The sequence below is a fragment of the Curcuma longa genome, chromosome 5 (assembly GCF_044706935.1).
Source record: "Curcuma longa cultivar G26 ecotype Majalengka, Jawa Barat chromosome 5, ITB_CL_G26_1.1, whole genome shotgun sequence".
Taxonomy (NCBI): Eukaryota; Viridiplantae; Streptophyta; class Magnoliopsida; order Zingiberales; family Zingiberaceae; genus Curcuma; species Curcuma longa.
In genome coordinates, this window is record NC_133865.1 from 9,620,712 (window position 1) to 9,634,955 (window position 14,244).

At 36.8% G+C, this 14,244-nt stretch overlaps 1 protein-coding gene across 1 annotated transcript; it reads right to left on the reverse strand.

The window, feature by feature from the left end:
• Positions 1-917: 917 nt before the first annotated feature.
• On the reverse strand, positions 918-11,856 carry LOC141830026 (E3 ubiquitin-protein ligase BRE1-like 1). Its single transcript, XM_074717505.1, is given in 19 exon segments — positions 918-1,455; positions 1,534-1,696; positions 1,769-2,109; positions 2,522-2,608; positions 2,686-2,758; positions 3,257-3,451; positions 4,077-4,153; positions 4,937-5,008; positions 5,097-5,257; positions 5,330-5,486; positions 5,488-5,517; positions 5,610-5,729; positions 5,832-5,915; positions 6,000-6,193; positions 6,424-6,591; positions 6,699-6,923; positions 8,371-8,455; positions 8,553-8,714; positions 11,579-11,856. Coding segments are annotated over 19 exon segments (2,640 nt in total). The 5' UTR covers positions 11,693-11,856; the 3' UTR covers positions 918-1,323.
• Between the last annotated feature and the right edge of the window lie 2,388 nt (positions 11,857-14,244).

The following is a 14,244-nucleotide window of genomic DNA, read 5'->3' on the forward strand; positions in this document are numbered from 1 at the left end:
GGCGGAACTTGCAAACACGACAATCATGATAAGGAAGGCCAGGGGTTACCCTAGCGCTAGCGTGATCACTTCGATGTTTAAGTCAGCAAGTGAAAGAGAAGGAGAGAAAGTCGAAGAACAATGGACAGTAGGGATGGTGAGTTCGCATCTCTTTCTGGAGAAGGACGAACTTTATGTATGTCTGAAATGAGCGTCACGTCACATCCTAAGTAAGGAAAGTATCCCATCATCGATAGAGATCTTGTCAGAAGGAATGAAATGGTCAAAGCAAGAGTCTCATCATTGACTTGCGATTGAAAAGTCATTTCGCGTATGTCTGTCAGAGTATAACCATGATTGATGGCAAGGGTGTCAGGGGTGATTCATCAACCGCTGCATGATGGGAGGAATAGTATTAATAGAGCAGGGCAACGAGGGTCGTCTGAACCGAGCCAGAGCCGAGTCCGTGGAGGGTTGATGCAACCGAGCCGACTGGGAGGAATCGGGCCCTCATAAGGACTCGGCTTGGGTTTGGGAGCCAGTACTCCTGAGGATTCGGATCTGATATAGGACTTGGTCTACAAGGAGATTCAGGATTCGGATCTGATATAGGACTTGGTCTGCAAGGAGATTCAGCTTGAGTATTTATGGAGAGTCGGCTCAAGTATTTACGGAGAGTCGGCTCGGGTATCTACGAAGAGTTGGCTCAGCTGGGGCCGAGGAATAGGTCTCTATGCGGAGTCGGCTCGGATCTTAATGGGGAGTCAACTAGTCTCAGACCTTCCGAGTCAAGCCGAGTTCGATGATATAGGCCGTTCGAGTTCGGTAAGATGTCACGTTTCATGTCTCCAACACGCTACCCTGATTTGATTCCCTGGGACCTGTTCCACACGACCATAACACCAACAATCCCACCACTATTTGTAAAGAGTAAAATATCTTATTTACAAACATTATGTTCATTTACAATCAATCGAGTGAGTAATAGCCTTGAAACTTAAGATTCACTGTCGATTATCTTGACATTTCATCTCTCTCTGATCATTATTAGTTACTACAAATTGACTTGTACTAGTTTGGCACACAGTCTCAGTTCATTGAATTATGAAACAACAATGGAACTTTACACAGATAGATTCAGAAAGAAAACCACTCGAGTGGCCGAGCACACAGGGTTGTCGACGAGGCAGCCTAAAGTGCCTTTCGACACCTTATACACCAGAATATATTACAGGGGCTACACTTCGCGATACCGAGATACAGAGTTTGGTTGTATCTGCGATGGCACGATCTTGATTCGGGAGTGTTTCAGCCTCCAAAACAGAATACGATACAATGCGAGGATCATATGTAGATCGGCTTGACATCGTTGGCACCGAAACTTGATCCGCAAGTTGGACACTTGCGCTGACGGTTGCTAACTGTTCTTTGAATGCACTGATGGCAGAATAAATGGTAGCATTTCGCTATGACAACCTGTGAGCATGATGAAAGCTTAATGTAACCAGTTAACCAGAAGGAAAAGCCCTCATTCTGATTCTGAAATTGGTTTACCTCCTTTTGCCGGTCGAGGCAGATACTGCACTTGAGGATTCCCCGATATTCTTTTACTTCTTGCCGAAGTTTCTCCAGGATAGAACCCTTGGTTTCTGCCCTGAGATAGGCAGCTTTCCTTGTCGTGCCGTCTAAACTTTCCTCGATCCTCTTCTTGTTGAACCTGAACATCCATCCAGTGAGATTGAATAGACTATTGACTGGATCTGAAAAAAAACTACATGTAGCTCATTACCTCTCTTTCTCTATTTCTGTCAGCAAATTTGCTACCTCCAGTCGGCTTCCCTCGACCTTGTTTTGGACGACATCGAGTAGTTGTCTCAATTTTTGGGCTTCCATTTGTACCTCCAATAGCCTTTTCTTTGTGTGCTCAAAAGTGGCTCTACTCTGTCGAGTATCCTCGGCGAGTTTTCCAACTTGCTCTGACCATATCTTCAACTGTTCATCCATTTTAGAAACTCTCAGGTCATATGAATCCATCAACAGTTTTGCTTCGCGTAGCTTCCTGTTCGTAGTTTGTATTTCCAAGCGAAGAGCTTCCTGCGCTTGCTTCTCTTTCGTGCCCTCCATCACGAGCTAGACAAAAATCGTAAAATTAAGCGGACCGAAGTGATGATGAAGGCGGCACAAATACTCGAACTCATAAACAGGCCTCGAGAAAAACTCAAGTACAAGAAAAGAATAGTTAGCAGATTTGGATCAGCAGTAAGAAATGCTAATACATTGTAAAATGAAATCTACGATCCAGCACATTGCCGATCGATGTCATCGTCAGCTATCGACCTACAAGTTGCCACCCTTTTTCTCAAAATGAATCTTAAAGATGTTAATTAGAAGCATCAAGTGTATTATAAAAACACAAGGCTAATGCACAATAAGAAAATAAGAATTGACAAACATAATTTCTAATCATGAAAGAAAAGTAAAACAGACATTGCAAGAAAGAAGAATCAGCTTCAAAAATGTCAATAAGAACAACGTTAATTACTTTGATGTTGTAGTCATCTCTCTCTATAATTTGCTGCAACAGATGTTGATTTTGAGTTTGCATATCCACATATGATTGCCCGATACACTGCAGCAAACAGGCCAAAGTCAGTGAGCATTTTCTCACATTGAATTACCGTTCGATCTTTTAAAGGAAAGAACAACCTCAATTTCAGATAAATATGTTCTTCCTTCCTCGTGTTTTGATTTCAGAATCTCCGACAATTTAGACAAATCTCTGCATAAAAAATTGTCGATCATTCATCAAAAAAGAAACATATTTGAGCCAGCAACACCTACATCGCACGCATTCATCAAAACATAAATTTATTTTGCTCTTTTTTAATTTTTTTTCCTCACCGATTACAATCCTACCGATCTGGTGCATAAATCTTTGCAATATCAAATACCAATTCAGTTACCAATAAAAATAAAGTGTAGACATGAAAGATAAGAATAATATTTTAGTATAATATGAGTATCATAATATTTATGGAAAAATGTAAAAAAAACTGGTACTTATTTCTTTCCTACCATTTCTGTATTAGATATCGAAAGATCTGCGTCTATTTAATCGACTCGATATTATGCAAGCTTAAGCATTCAAATAAACTGAAAAACATGTAATCTAAGTGCAACCATAATAAAATATCAACCTGCTCCTACAAATTGTGAAATGCCCGCATGTCAGCAGACCTTAGGCGTACAGATGCAAGTAACAGAATATACGAGTTACCTCTCACATGTCTCCAACTTCTGCCTCAATTCATCGATCTCAGCTTCAGCAGAGGTTAGCCTCTTTTGAGATGTTGCTTCAGCTTCAATGGCTGCTTTAACACGCAGCTCCAAGTTGTGTTCATCGAGAGATGATTTGAGGGTATGGACATGAGCCCATGCCTTATATTCATTGTCTTTGGATACTATTAGATCTCTACATCAGGAAAGATGACACGATAAACAATAATAACCAATATTGTATGAAGATATCACAAAAGCAAGGGGGAATATCTCAGCTGCATTACCAAACACAAATGGCATACACTTCAGACAATAAAACGCTACAAGTCGCTAATGGGTAAAATACATCTGACATGGAGGTAGATAGAACCCATAATAAAATTCTCGCATCATCATCACTATTACCATCAATGAGAAAAGTGTCTGTTCCAATTCTTTGAGGTCAGTCAGCTACATGCATCTTATCCATTGAGTTCCATACAAGGTTATGTCCTTAGCATCATTCAAATCAATCGAATCATATTTTCTTGTACTAAAAAAATGTTTTCTTCAGTCAACCCTCTAGCTCTTACACCTTCCATACAAGATTCAACTCTTCTAACAATAAGATCTATTGGTGCACTTTGAACATGCCCATGCCATCTCAACCAATTTTCACTCATTTTATCTAGTAAAGCTACTTTTGTTGGAGTTACATTAGCATGCATTCTCGCCAAAATATGTTATTAAACCATGTGTAAGAAAGCAGGATATTAAGACAATCAAACTAGGAAATAGATTTAGATTGCAGGACATCTCAAGTGTAAAGGAAGAAAAACCTGGAGTCAGTGGATTCACGTCTATACATGTCTATGAAAAGTTTCAACTCGTGATTATTATCTCTCAAATCTTGAACCTGTATCAGACATAAACAAGAAATAATTAACGATGCAAATTTAGTAAGTAAATACAATTACAAAGAAAATAATCAAATCTCTAAATCCTTGCATGATTGGATGGATCAGGAATAATAAGACAACTAATCATGAAGAAATAGGTTATTCAAGAAAAGCATCAGAAGTAACTCTCTTAGATTGCATTTGAATGATGCACATATACATTCAAAAAATTATAAGGAACATAGCATACATAATTATCCAAAAATGTATACAAGCACTTGGATTGAGTGTGACTTTATTAACCCTTCAATCCTTTTTTGATCCATCATCTTTCTGTACAGATTTTGATTTAATTCTGTGTTGACTATTGCAATTTAGTAACTACAATTAAGAAAGTTCCAACTGGTGTGAAATAAAATATGTTATGTTATTTTTTTGTTTCATGGAGATTGGTTGAAAGATTTACTTTAAGCCAAATTTTCTCATAGACCATGGTACTCAAACTTATCCCACAGTTTTTTAATACTGTATTTAGGAGGGGAAAACAAACTGGTGTGTTAGTAACCTAACATCATTCTTTTCTTAACAAAAATTACAGTTAATTTCTTCTTTTGTTAGGTGATCCTCATTTTACTAATTACCCTCAAATATTAAGTATAGATATCTCCCATTCCCTCTCACATTTTCCAGTTAGTATCAAAATCAAAAAGAGATTAGGCAGAGTCACAGATCCAGTTCATCAATTCTATCAAGAGCTCATAAAAGTAACAAAATTAGATTCAAACCAATACTAATCTTACAGTTGTATGCAGCTGCTTAATTTCAGAAAGTTGATGAGAAGATGTACTGAATAAAATTTTAATCTCGTTCTCCTGCAATGAATAACATATCCTTCATGATAATTTGATAAATATGCAAAAAAAAAAAAAAATGAAGGTATTGACATTGATAAGTTGTTACCTTCCTATGCAACAAACTAGAAAGAGATTGCACTTCTGCTCTCAGAGAATGAAGAGCTACAGTAGCTTCCTTTTTTTGATCAATTTCACTTTGCATGATCTCCATGCTTTTAGGCAGTGATGCAACAAGTGCCTTGAATTCTTGAATTATCTCCTTCCTACCTGGGAATAACAAACCATATGATGTTCTTTCATACCTAAAATGAATTAAGATTGAGCAACTGGACCAAATACTTGATTCTCTCGTGGCTGCTTCAAGTTTGGTCTCTAACATAACCCTTTCATCAGCCAATTTCTGCAGAATCTGCTCTAGTTCAGCAATTCTTGACTCAGAAAGGAAAGAGATTGTCCTACCGACGTCAGCTATCTCATGTTTCAAATTCACCTCTTTTCTCCCACCATACGAAGCTGTCTTTTTCAACCTGTAATAAATATGTTGCAACAAATCTCAACAGACTAAAAATGTGAAATGGAATACCAGAACAAACCATACAAACTACCGACCAGTTATCACCTGCAATTTCTCAAGCAAAACCCGGCACTGATCCATTTCTTCCTTTGATGAATTCAGGCAGTCACTCAGACACAAAAAAGCCTTGGATGAAGATATCTTCTTGAAATCCATCAAAGTATTCTGAAATTTATTATGTCAGAAATACATGATAGTCTTAGAATTTACAAAAATTATAATCATAACTGTGGTACTTTAACTTGATAAAATACAAAGAAAACCAACCCGCATATCAGTTAGTTTCTTTAGAATCTCAATTTTTTCTTCATGCAGTCTCTTTATGTCCTCTAACCGGCTTGAAACCAGACCCTGATAAAAATTCCAGAACAAATGAAACAATCACTAGGCCTGTCGAGCAATATGCAGATAAGAAAACCAAAGGTCGATATCTACCATCAATTCTTTGAGGGAAGATTCCATATGTTGCATATCCTTTTCAGCATCCTTCACCTTATCTCCAGCAACTTGTTTGTTTCCAAAATTAGGGAAAAGGAAATATGAATTTTGTGTTGTGCCTTTATGCAACTTCAGCTTTGATATTTTACAATTGCTTTCTTCCAACTCCACAACTGTACTGGCCAACTCCTCTTCATAAAGGTTTCAATAAGGAACATGTCAACATCAAAAGAGTAAGGGCATGAAGTACAGATGCATACATTTGTCACATTCATCCATAGAGACACAAGTCACATAGGACTGGTTGTAAGTTCATAGAGGTATCACAGGCAAATTCAACATGAGAAATCCTTTTCCTTAAATTCAAATTCTAAGATGCAAAAAATTTTGGAAGGAACTTCAACACTTTCTAGAAGGGTACCTGCTAGTCGTTTGCATTCAGCCTTATTTTTCAAATCTATATCTTGGTGGTTTAGGAGATCATCTGTCACCAATCTATGTTTTAAATGAAGATCACCTACAGCCATGAGAAAGTTCCTGACCTCTACCTCAAGGTCTTGAATAACCTTCAGCAATTTCCTGCTGGGTTCTGCGACAAACCAAAAAAAGTATTGAAAGAGAAATACATCAAGCACAGCTCTGAAGCTCAATCAGAACTACAAAATCACCAAAACACTGAATGGAAGAGGTTGATACCATCTTCAGGTAGAGTTGCAAGGAAAGCAGTAGAAAACACTTCATTTGCAAGCCACACATCATTGAGCAAGCTTATAAGATTCTTCAAGATGCTTTTGGTCGTCAAAGCTTCTGTTTGCCTATCATCTTGGTTAGATGTAGGAGATGCATCCTCCGAACATTCAGTTGCACCTGTTTCCAGGAGTCTCCTCAAGAAATCCTCCTCTATGGAGAAGGATGCTCCACCTGATAATAATATATTATGAAAAGTTTTTAAAAACTTAAAACTTAATTAATAAATAGAGGACAAGCTGGCATTTGAAAAAAATTTCCCCGCTGAAACCAAAAGGAAAATTTCTACCTAGATTTGTAGCACATTCACAATTTTTTCATTCAGATAACTGCCTAAATCGTGGACAAGAACTCCCAAATAAAAACATATTCCACTCTAAGATGTACTTACAATTTGAAATATATATTGAATGATTACACCTTGCCTAACTCACAAAATGAAGCAGCAGAACAAATCAATAAACTAACCAAGACACTTCAGCAGAGTTTCTTTTGAACAGATATCAACCAAACATAGAATAATCAAAGAGGGAGTTCCACAGGCCAACTACCACAGGAAAGATGCCTAGTCACCAACCAATTCATGTAGCCCAAATCACATAGTTGGGATGGCTAGATGATGATGACAAATCGAGTCTGCCACATTTAGTAAGCAGACCTATAAGATCTATACGGTGGTTCATACTCCTTGGTTAAACACTCAAAACATATGTTTTTGTATACCTGCTGATAATACTGTTTTTCTTTTACATTCCTAACTTGTTAGTGAGATTTTCTGCTCATAAAGGTGTTTTTTACATTCCTTAGCGAGATTTTCTTAATTTTAATTTTTCATGTTTGCCCTTCTCATTTGATGTTCGCCCTTCTCGTTTGTCTATCTTCCATTAAACAACAAAGCAATTTTTTGCTTTGTAAATAACAAGTTCACAAAGATCGAACCCACAAATAAATTATACAAATTCACATCACATTGATGAACAATATAGAAGTATCTGAGATTCTATTTCTTTGACCATAGATGTTCAAAGAATTAAGCTAAGGTCCTATTTACTAGGAAAGAAATAGCTTAACTGAGTCATGTATGTGTTAAGTGGGTGCCCATCTGACCAAACCTGACCCAACAACCTAAACCTTTAACTCGGTTGGCTAATTCAATATGAAAATACCAGTGTATGTTGTGGCACAAAATGCACAGGAAAAAACTACTATTTGATTTTCATAGCTTTGTGTAAAAAAAATAACATTTAGTTTTAGTGAAAGAAACAGATTACATATGCTCTAAGCAACACACAAAATACACAAAAAGATCAGTTAGTTGAGTGTTGAGTTTGAAGAAATTAGAAGTGAATTAGCAGGTGCAGTATGAACAATGACTCCAAGTGATTCTTCTAATTTGGACATCCAAAAGAATGCACAGGATAACTTTTTCTACGCTAGAAACAACTTCCTATTCAATTATTCCTGTTGATTAATCAAAGCATTAGTTCTTCTCCAACATACTTCTAACACAATGATTTCTCATGAATCAGGAAGCTTAAAGCATATGCAGTGAACAAAATTGCTCTCGTCAAACCTATACATTGCCTAAGTTAACATAATATACATCCTACCAAAATCTCACCGTTGGACAACTGAGAATGTTTCAAGTGAATAGCACTTGTAGATCCACTTGTTGAGGTAGAAAGTGAGTCCAGGTCACTGAGAAGCTGGTAAAAAAACAACCAAATTATTATCAAATGATTGAAACCAGCATTGTTATTCTGGAACTTTTGTCACCAAACATCTAAAAGAAAGCCTACTAACCCTCTCCCAGTTATTATTGACCAAAAGTAACATGTCTTCATGTGTCTTTTGTTTCTCTTTGATCTGATGAAATTTATTCTCAAGAGTAAGATACTCAAATTTCTGAGCTTCTAATTGCTCAGAGAGCTTTTGATTCTTGTATCTCAACACAGCAACATCAAGCTACATAAAATAGATCATTGTGAATAAGTTTAAGAGAAAATTCAGAATCCCATGCAGTTCTTACCACCCTTTAATGTTGTAAAAGCCTTACACGAAAATAAAAATCTTACCTTATCTTTTAATATGAAATTAAAACACAGAGAGATCAACAAAACAACACATCAATCTACTACCACTATTAAAATAAAAATATAAACACTGGGTCAATAACTAGTTAATCAAGATCATGTGGTTTCAAACTATATCAGAGTTATAAATGTATCCTTAAAAAATCCTCAAGGAACATATAGTGATCTTCTGCATATCAAGGCCAAAGAAACGCTCATCAGGCATTTTTTATGACGACATTCAAAAGAAGACCTAGGGTTTGATATGTGCATATGTATTTGTGAATCTGTAAACCCCTAATGTGTAAGTGCAGGTTGAACTCTGAGGACACCTATCATAGCAAGTCAAGCCTATGATATGTTGAATAAATCAAGGTTGTCATATTCATCACAATATTGAACATTCAATGACTTTAAGTGTTGGCAGGTGTCAGATCAATAGGATAAGTAGTATCAGAGTTGGTAAGGAAAAAAATTCAAAAAGAAACGATAAAATAACACAAAAATATGGAACAAATTAAAATAAATTTGTTTAATGGATGAGATAACAAAACATGTTAAAACCTAAGAATATATAATAAGTTGTATCACCCACAACACTTTCAATTTCATTTCAAACAAAAAAAAGAGAACTCTGGTACACAAAGCTCCTGCCAATATAGGGTCTCAAGAAAGAGTCTATTGTATACAGTTTTACCCTGCTTTGCAAGAGGTTGTTTCCGAGACTCAAACCCATGACCTCCAAGTCACACCACAACAACTTTACCATTGTGCTAAAGCTCCCCTTCTCAAAAAATAAATAATAGTATAGTTATGTACTTGATAAACCAATCTCACATGCGATTTCATGGAGAAACATAATTATTGATGGAATGTTTATTACCTATTACATAGCAAATTTAATAGTTATTAGTAATAATAATAAAACAACTTATTATATATTACTCTGAACTAATATGGTATCAGATCCTTAATCTTACCTTATTTTATACTAATAACTATACTTACTACTGATACACTAATAGTGTAATACCTATTGTTCATTTCCTTACCAATCTACCTTACATTCCCTATCAATCAATACAACAATTGCATTACTATGACCAACTATATTAAAGGTAACCTAATAATTATTAGTAGTTTACTACCTTATCAAAGATCAACTTCTCACAAATGGATTCACGAAGCCAAACCCCCTCATCTTTCCATATTAATTAACATTTAATTGATCATTAATTGCATAATTATTTGTCAACCAAACTTTATCTAATATTTTTATAGTTAATGAAGATATCATTATTTAAAATTTTAATCAAATATTCACAGAACATAAATTTTACTAATTCATTATTTGTTATTATTAGCAATAATTGTACGTAATGTAGTGTCATTAGTCCTTACATAGTGTTATCATCAACATCTAATACATTACATAATTGATCTTAGATATCTAATAATCATTACAAATTAAATGTACTGTATATTAATTATTAGTTTAACATCTCACCTCTCAAAGCCGCATCCTCGCAATTTCACAAAATAGCTTACTCCTCAATAGTCCTCATGATTACACTAAGGCTTCCTCCACAGTAGTCCTCATGACTTCACAAAGTGAAATTCTTCATTTGAAAAAGATTTATTCATCATCTCAAACACAAACAAAAGCATTGGCAACTTCTCTCTTGCAATCCAGTGGCTCTGGCAAGTATCGCACCCAAGAGGATCACCTAGCAATGAATTTTCAAACTACAACCAACAACGGAGCTTGTTTCCTAAGTTCTCCAACTCCTCATTCTTGGTCAAATTGGACAATTTTGGAAGAAAAAAAATGCCGTTTCTTCCCAAAAATCATCAAATTTCTTTGATTTTAGGAGAAACTTAACAAATTTCCAATAGCATCTTCGGTTTTTCAACAGCTCTCAGACACGTCTGAAAAATCAATCAGAACCAATCAGATCTGGCTGATCCTAATCCAACTTGGCCAATACATATTAAGATTGGCAGAACTGACAAGCATGGAATAAATGAATACAAATTCATAGAACCCTCATTCTCTTTTCAAGAATTATCAGCTTGAACCTATGCATGTCCACAGGATCAATGATAAATAGCAAAGATCCACCATTTGGTGAGAAAAAAGTCATTTCACCTGAGAAATGAGGTCTTAGATGTCTTCAATTTCTAATCTGTTGAGCTTGCATATATTTGATCATTCTTCACTATATTTGTAACTGATATTCCAAAGACATTACATAGATTTACAACCATGCAATAAATGAATAGGAATCCATAGGACCCTCATTCTCTTCTCAGGAATTCTTAGCTCAAACCTATTTCCCCTGAATCACTGATTAATAGCAAAGATTCGCATCTGCTTGAGCAAATAGTCATTTCACTCCAGAAATGAGAAGGGGTTAAATGTCTTCAACTTCTTAGCCTGTTTATACTCGCATATATTTGATCCCTCTTTATTAATTCTAACTGATACTTTCAAGGACAGTAGATTGAGTTGGCAACCGATCAATGATAAAAATGACTATCAAATACCACACAGAATCTTAACTAAGAACAAAAAGTTGACACAATTGGCTTACTACAGCCGGCAATCTGATGAAAAATTAAAAGAGAAGAAAATAATATGGATTAGACCATTTCCCCAGTGAAAACAAGCTACATATTATTCAATAAATGAACTAATCTGCACGTAATTGAAATCTAAAAAAAATGACAAAGAACTATGAAGCGCAGTGATCGCACCTTCTTGTCCTCAGAACGAGGTGAAAAAGGTTGCTTCTTGGTGGCACCGGCGCTAGTAGGAGAAATGGGATCGAAATGCCGTCGCTTTCTCTCCGGCTCCCCGGTGCTTCCCATGACGCGAACAACCAGCAACGAGAAACCCTAGGCAGCAGCTCCGCGCTCACATACATACACCGCGCTCTCTATCTCTTCAATTCCCAGCAGAATCAAGCAAGTAACAGACAGCGCAAGAGGACCTTCCTCGACCAAAACTATCAGATCGAACCCGAACTGACGGATTGCACAACCATCAAAGAAAGGGGGGGGGGTGCGGAAATAAGCAGGGAAACGAACTAGGGCAAAAAGAAGGAACCGGAGCCCGGGACCTTCCGCGCCAAGATGCGATCTTTCGATGCGGGGCGGGAGGCTACAAGATCGAGCAGGCGGAAAAGTACGAATCGGCGGAGGTTTAGGAGGGGAGACGAACAGGAGCAAAGGAAAATCATTAGACTTCGACTCCGATGACGAGGGCAGGGAGAGAGGGCGATTGTTCGCAAGCTTTAGGGGTATTTTCGTCTTTGCACATGCCATTTCTAGTTTTGGCTAAAATATACCAATGAATTAGATATTTGCTAAAAATATACCGATAAATTATATAGAGTAATAGTCCATTTCCACTAATGGATAGGATTTGGATATCAACAAATTAGATTCAGCAGAATCTTAAAGGTTGGGCAATTCTATCCAGTTGGATTTTGTATTTATCCGGGAAAAAAATAAATTTGTTTTAATTTTATATTTGAAAGTTAATTACTTTATTTATTTTATTTGTAACGGCCCGCCTGGCTTGCCTCCTGCCATAAACCCTAATCAAGCCCTCTCTCCTCCCTCCCTCCCGGGCGATTCCTCTTCGAATGGCTACTGCGAGCTGCTTAGGATCCTTGCGCTGCTGCATTCCTGTCGCTTCCCTTCGATCTCTCCGTGCCAGATCGAGGTCTGCTGCTCTATCTGCTTGCTTGGCCGCCGGCGCGGCGGCGCCGTGCCCGATGCGCCGCATTTCGTTGCTCTCTAGGTCAGTTCTCCGGTTTGTGCGGGATTAACATTTCTGTGTGTGCATCAATTGAAGCCTTTTTTAATTCCTTTTGGGTGGTATGTGACGCAGACTTCCTCTGGAATTGGGAAGCTGTGGAGGGTCGCTGTTCCCGTTGCACAGCGCGGTGGCGGCAGCGAGGCTGACGTCGCGTCTTAGCACGACGTCCTGCGGTGACCGGGCTCTCTCACAGGGTATACTCTGCTGCACCTCACCTGGACTCTAGTGTAGTTCTCTCACTTTAATTGTCTACTTGCTTTTCATCCCATCGAGAATTCTTGGATGCAAGTTTAGCTGAAACTTCTGAATTTGACTATGTTTTGTCCAGAAATTTTGAAGTTCACTTTTATGTTCTTGTCAACGTTTGAGTTGATAGATTATGACAGCTCGACTTGGAATTTCCTTAAGCTTTTACGTTTAAAATTGTGTTTGACATCAAATAGTATGAATTATGCTAATCAAAATGTAATAGTGTCCGAGTAAAATTGTTCAATTTTCTTCCACAAGACATCTCTGAACAGCCTCTTCTTAATTTGATGTATGGGATGCTAATCCATGCCTCATCTGAACTGCTGTAGACTTTTGCTCTTTGCTTTTCAGACATGTAAACAAGTGAACAATTCATCTCACATATTTCATCTTCCCCTGCACTTTTGTTTATTGCATCTTCCAAATACTATTATCTGGAACTCATTTGCATGTGAAATTTGAACCCGCTTATGTGATGAAGCTTGATGTAGGATGGTTAGAGAAAAATTGGAAGCAAAGGATTGGCAAGAGCTACTCCATACATACATATTTATATGAATGTTCTTCATTCTGAACATTTGATACAAAATGCTTAGAATGCTTAGCCACTGTTATCATCTTAAACCATTTCATCTACATTCTAAATTGCTCATTTTTTTATTTTGATATCTAAAACTAACATATTGAGTTAACATTATTTATTGTATTACTCTTATCCTGCACTTCAATCTCTGCAAAATTATATTAGGTGAAGCATTATCATTGACTAAATGGCTAATTTAGTTGGAAGGAGGTCCTAACATAATGTCTTGTATGTGCAAGCTAATTCGTGCTGCAAAATAACATGATCCATTTCTCAGGATCTTGCTGTACTTGTGAAAAATACACAAAATTACTACAATAGTTCTAAACATTGGGTGTTTAGAAAAGATAATGAAACTGTTGTATCAAGGATGACAACTGATTCTTGGCTTGGTTCATGAAATCAAACTAATTAGAAAGATTATAGATTGTAGCATGACTTGATTCTCTCAAATATAGCTTAATGGTTGATTCTATCATGACTATTTGATGTATTATGCTTCAATCATCTTCGATGTTTTTGAACAAAATCAAAAAAGTTGGTTTGCTATGCTTTCTACAAATTTGTCTTGTACAAGTTTTAGCTATCAATGGAGGGATAAGATTCATGCAACCAATTTCAGTTGGTTAGGATAAACATAACTTAACTACGCTGATGGTTAAACTAATAGTTTCTCCTTAATGCTTATAGTCCAACTTTTTCTGATTAATTTGTACATTTACATAATAATTTCATTCAGAGATGGGCCTTTCAGTTAGAAGGTGA